Source organism: Chrysemys picta, chromosome 2 (genome assembly GCF_011386835.1).
Source record: "Chrysemys picta bellii isolate R12L10 chromosome 2, ASM1138683v2, whole genome shotgun sequence".
Taxonomy (NCBI): Eukaryota; Metazoa; Chordata; order Testudines; family Emydidae; genus Chrysemys; species Chrysemys picta.
Genome location: NC_088792.1, coordinates 3,142,428 through 3,148,121, shown reverse-complemented (window position 1 = coordinate 3,148,121; position 5,694 = coordinate 3,142,428). Strand labels below are relative to the sequence as shown.

General features: G+C 42.5%; 1 protein-coding gene across 1 annotated transcript; it reads right to left on the bottom strand.

Moving 5' to 3' along the window:
* Positions 1 to 1,865: 1,865 nt before the first annotated feature.
* LOC135981884 (olfactory receptor-like protein COR8) lies at positions 1,866 to 2,741 on the bottom strand. Its single transcript, XM_065586646.1, has one exon. It carries the CDS (start codon positions 2,739 to 2,741, stop codon positions 1,866 to 1,868), a length of 876 nt encoding a protein of 291 aa, XP_065442718.1.
* Between the last annotated feature and the right edge of the window lie 2,953 nt (positions 2,742 to 5,694).

The window sequence follows — 5,694 nt, the reverse complement described above, 5'->3', positions numbered from 1 at the left end:
TGGCATTGACAACGAGGAGTCCTGTGGCTCCTTAAAGACTAACAAATGTATCACGATAGTTTATGCCCAGATACATTTGTTAGTCTTTAAGGTGCCACAGGACTCCGCGTTGTCTTTGCTGAAACAGACTAACACCACTACCCCTCTGAAATATATGGCATTGGTGGGAGTAACATTACATGAGCATTATTATTGATACTACTTCATTAATTCATTAGTATTGGGCTTAATCCCAACCCCATTCTGTTAGGTGCTGTACCAACATAGAACAAAACAAAACAAAAAACCCAACCTCTGGCCAAAGGAGCTTGTAATGTAAGCTTAAAATAAGAGACAACGATACAGATGACAAACAGATGGGGACCAGCACAAGGTGACAAGAAGATGATTGAGAATAAAGCTGTATAACAAGTATATAGAGCCTTGTCAGAATTTGATTTTTAGTTTTTTTATCATTTTAATTGATAATATTGATGTTTATGTTTAAGCCTTTTTTATTTTAAATGTTTAAACCTTTACAATTGCGGGAAATTATGGGGATCAGACACTGGGAGGTCAGACATTTTTTTAATGACAGTCGACACTGAGATTCAAAAAGTTAAAGCTTTATAACTGTTAAAACACAAATGCTCAACATCACTTGTCACAATAGATAAAATAAATATCCTTAAATTGAACTCGAATACATTCTGAAGCTGCAATTTTTCTTACTTTGCCTATCTGTAAATTTCAATTATTATTGATGGCAACATTTTTTTCATTGGTTTGTGTGCATATGGTGAAATCAATATTTACCAACATTTATTGAGAAAAAATTATTCCTTCCCAGCCTAAGGATATACAATAACCCTGTTAAGAGTAGATGTATGGAGCACTAGTATGACTATAGATGTGATCAATATAAAGACAAGTGCAAAGTACTTCACTCTAGAAGGGAAAATCAAATGCATAATACAATGTGGGGAATAACTGGCTAGGGAGAAGTGCTGCTGAGATGGATCTGGGAGTTCAAGTGGATCACAAGTTGACTAGGAGCCAACAATGAGGTGCAGTTGTGAAACAGGCTGTCTAGGGGGGATTACCAGGTATGTTGTATGTCAGACCAGGGCGGTGCTGGTTTGGCTCTGCTTGGCACTGGTGAGGCCTCAGTTGAAGTTCTGTGTCTAGGTTTGGGAGCCACGCTTTAGAAAAGATGTGGGCGAATAGGAGAGAGTCCAGAGGGGAACCACAAACATGACAAACAGGGTTTACAAAACCTGATTGATTAGGGAAGTTTTTTTAAAAATGGGCATGTTTTGTTTTGAGACAAGACGACTGAGGAGGGACCTGATAACAGTCTTCAACTACGTTAAGGGCTGTTCTAAAGGGGATACAGATCAATTATGGCAGCCCGTATGAGGCCCAGACACTAAAGAGAGCAAAAGCGTTGAATTCTCATAATGCGAGTCACATACTGAGCATTAATTAAAGTAACACATTAAGAAATTAAACCTAGAACCAAGTTTATTTTATTTTTAATCTCAGATAACCTTGCAGGGCACCATTTCAAATAGATTAATGGTCAAGAAACAAGGAAAGGTGTCTATATTCCAACAGCCACATAATGACAGGACATTAGGTAACATTGTTCCTCTCAAGCAATTGTAAAACATCATTTCCACATGCTACATCAGTTCTTTGAGTTTCATTTAATTCTTGTACAACATTTGTGATACACAAATCAAGGCAGTAACACATAGACCATATTATGATCCTTCTTCCAATTGTTCTTCTCAATTGACTGGAATTGTCATGGTGAACAAATTAGCTGCGAATGTTTTTCCAGTCTATCACCCTCTTAAGAGCATCCTTAACCTCCTTGTTCCTCAGGCTGTAGATCGGGGGTTCAACATGGGGACCACCAGGGTATAAAACACAGCAGAGATTTTCTCCTGTTCCAGTGAGTAGCTGGAACTGGGTTGTATGTGGCTTAAGCTCACAGGTCCATAGAACATGGTGACAGCTGTCAGATGAGAGGCACAGGTGGAGAAGGCTTTGCGCCTGCACTTGGCGGAGCAGATCCTCAGGATAGAGAAGAGGATGTACAGATAAGAGATTATGACAATCAGGAGAGTGGACATGGCAATAACCCCAGAGAACGCTACAAGCAAAATCTCATTGATGTGGTTATCAGAGCAAGCGAGCTTCAGCAATGGGTTAGTGTCACAAAAGTAAGGATTGATGACATTGGGTCCACAGAATGACAACCTCAGCAAGCCACATGTGTGGGTCAGTGAGTTCATGAGCCCCCATACATATGAGCTGGCCACTAGATGAATACAGACTCTCTTAGACATAACAGCTGTGTAGAGCAGAGGGTTACAGATGGTTACATAGCTGTCATATGCCATCACGGCCAGCAGGAACCCTTCTGTGCTCACAAACACAACAAAAGAGAAGTGTTGAGCAATACAGGCAGAGTAAGAAATGCTTTTACTCCCCACTAAGAAATTCACCAGCATCCTTGGAGCGAAGACTGAGGAGTAGCAGAGGTCAACAACGGACAGGTTACTGAGGAAGAAGTACATGGGGTTGTGGAGTCGGGGATCAACCCAGATCAACACAATCATCCCAAGATTCCCCACCAGCGTAAGAACATAGATCACCAGGAACGCCGCAAAGAGGGGTATCTGCAACTCCTGATGATCCGTCAGCCCCAGGAGGATGAACTGGGTCACCATGCTGTCATTGCCCTCAGCCATTTATACACGGCTGAATGAAACCATACCTGCCGGGATAACAAGAGTGAGCAGCATGGAAGAAGGAAATTTCATGGCATGAATTAAATCTGAATGACACCACCGGGCTTGAATGTGGGTAGTGAATATCTTACAGGAAACCAGCCGCCATGATATCTGGGAAGAGGTGGGATGGACCTTTAAATTTACACTCCCTTTTTAACAGGGCTGAGATTTTCAAGGCTGTCTAGGAGATTTAGACATCCAAGTCTCCATAAAATTGACTGGAATTAGGCATCCAGTTCCCCATAGGGCATTTCCGGATTCATGTACATTATCACAAATTTTCTCCAATGAAATATACCTGGCATGGGTTTGAGTTTGAGCTAGAGACTTTATATTGTCTGCTCACTGAGGGTAAGTTAGAAAACACTCATACTTTAAATCCTTTCATATTAGGGTGACCAGACAGTAAATGTGAAAAATCGGGATGGGGGTGGGAGGTAATTGGAGCCTATATAAGAAAAAAGACCCAGAAATCGGGAATGTCCCTATAAAATTGGGACATCTGGTCACCCTATTCCAGATAATCCTTTTAGATGACTACATTGTCTGTTATGTCCCAGTCACTTGGTTACTGCTGCTTCATAACACATCCCCTGGCAGTGCTGCTAATCCCAAGCATTTGAAAACCATTATCAGGCTTCCAAAAATCATGCAATTGGCTTAAAATCTTGAGATCTTTTAAAAATAATACACAAAGGGTTTAGAGAGGGAGCAGGGAAGTGTAATTCTGTTTTGTGCAAGATTTTTATATTTCAGAATTTGGTTTAGGAACAAACCCCCAGGCTTTGAAAAGTCTCTGGAAAAGGGAATGGATCCCTGGAGTCATGGACACTGACAATTTTGGATGTCCCCAGCCCCCAGGGCAATCTGCATGTGTATCTGCTCCAAGGCCATGGACTCTGGAAGCTCTGAGGTTGCTAGCAGGCCACTGGGCAGGTTGCAAAGGAGCTGGGCAGGTGAACTAGTGGAAACCAGGCAGGATTCTGATGTAGGCAGAGTTTCCCTTCTTGACGAAATGTTCCAATTTCACTCAGTCAGCAAATTGCAATGGAACAATGTTTCTAGGCCCTGGAGAGAGTCACGTTTTCAAGCTTTTCTTAGCAACCCTGAGGGCTAGAAACATACTTAAAATAAAATCTGAGATTCTTAACTGATCACATGACTGAAGGAGCTGAGGCTTTAAGAGACGCACCAAATACCATGAGAATTGGTAACTGTGCCTTCAATCTATGCTAGCCTCGCTCTAGGAGATTTCTGGCCCCTTGTCTCCAGTCCCAGTTTGTTACGCCTCCTAGTGGTGCACACTGCCAGGTCCTTCATCTCTCTAGGTCATTCGCCATGACACAGGAATATGATACAGGCGGGAAATGGCGAAGGAATAACATTGGCACAGAAGCAACAATGGAAGGCTGTGTGCAAGGCTCTGAAGGAGGGAGGGAGGATGCTTAGAAGAGGGAGCATAGGGGGGATTACATGAAGCCACAGGTGAGAGAATGAGATAAAAGGAGAAAATGCTGTATCAGAGAGGAGTGTGAGGAGAGTGGAGAGAGAAAGACGGAAGAAAGAAGCCTGAAGAGACACGAAGGCAAAACTATGTAACACCTCAAAAGTGAGGCTTTCTCCATTTGCTTCCTTCTTCTGGCTCCCCCAGTCCCCATTTAATCGAACACAAACAGCTTGTTTTCAATCCAAGCCCCTTCACAGTCTATCAACACCATGAGGCTCATCTGCTATTGCAATGTCATCTATCGCCTCTGCCCTCCCACTGCTTCCCATTGGTTACAGTTTTCAAACAAACACGACCATGACTGGGGCTGCCGCAGTGCAAATAATTCCTGTTATTTCCCCCTTATGGTTAGAGATCGGCCACACCAGAACCCACTGGATCCCAGTGTCCGTCCTCCCCCTCCCCCTCCCCCACTCACACACATACACAACACTGGATAATGGTCAGACTGGCAGTAGGGGCACTAGATTGAGATAGTCCTTTAATTCCTGGCTCTGCTTCACACTCCCTCTCTTACTATGTTTTTCCAGGGAACCTAGTACAGTGGGGCATTGACCTCTAATTGATAACACGACAACCATAAATACAAATTTTATAACCCTGATTTAGCTCTATAATTGGCTGAAAAGCCCAGAATCTGAAAATCCTCTTGGGTTGAAGAAGTTGGATCTGAATCTGATTCCAGATCTGAAGTGTGTAACTCAGATTCATCTCTATGTATAATCCTGGATTTTTACCTAATATCCATCTGGACCTTTCAGGGTCATCCATGAACCATGTCCATTGCCACTGTAATTTACCCTGAGACAGAAAAATAAACAAACAAACAATGTCTGTCTCAAGTTGCAATGTTGACTGCGCTAACGTCACATTTCCAAGGAAATGGAGAAAATGGAAAGTTATGTTCAGGAATCAGAACTGAAGGAAAATAGCTATCCCACCTCCACTGAAGGAAAGAAGTATTGTATCATAGCTACTGGTGGAAGAGAGTGTTCAATCACTCTTAATCCCTAAGGGATCACGTTAGGGCACCAAACACTTCATGTATTCATTTCTGTGGCATTTAAGGATCAAGTCTCTGAAGTCACACCTACAATGATAGTCTCAAGCCAGGCACAGAGGGGCTCATTACAATGCCCTCCTTGGTGCTCTAACATGCTAAGTAGATTTGTTTATTTGTCTTTGCTCAGTTTTACGGAAAGGTCTCGCTGTTTTGCTAAGTCACAGGAAGAAGTCTCAAGAGCAGTGTAACTGGAAAGGAATGGCTCAGTCTTTCTTTCCGTAGGGAACACTCAGTGAATTCAGCGTCAAAGTTAGGCTTAAAAGAAATCCAGATGTGTTAAACTATGGAAAAAGCACAGTTACAGCAAACAAACAACTGTAACTTTGTTCGTGTAGATGCCA

What these genes read in the sequence shown, in the direction of transcription:
- LOC135981884 (XM_065586646.1), bottom strand. Translation starts at nt 2,741, where the DNA reads ATGGCTGAGGGCAATGACAGCATGGTGACCCAGTTCATCCTCCTGGGG.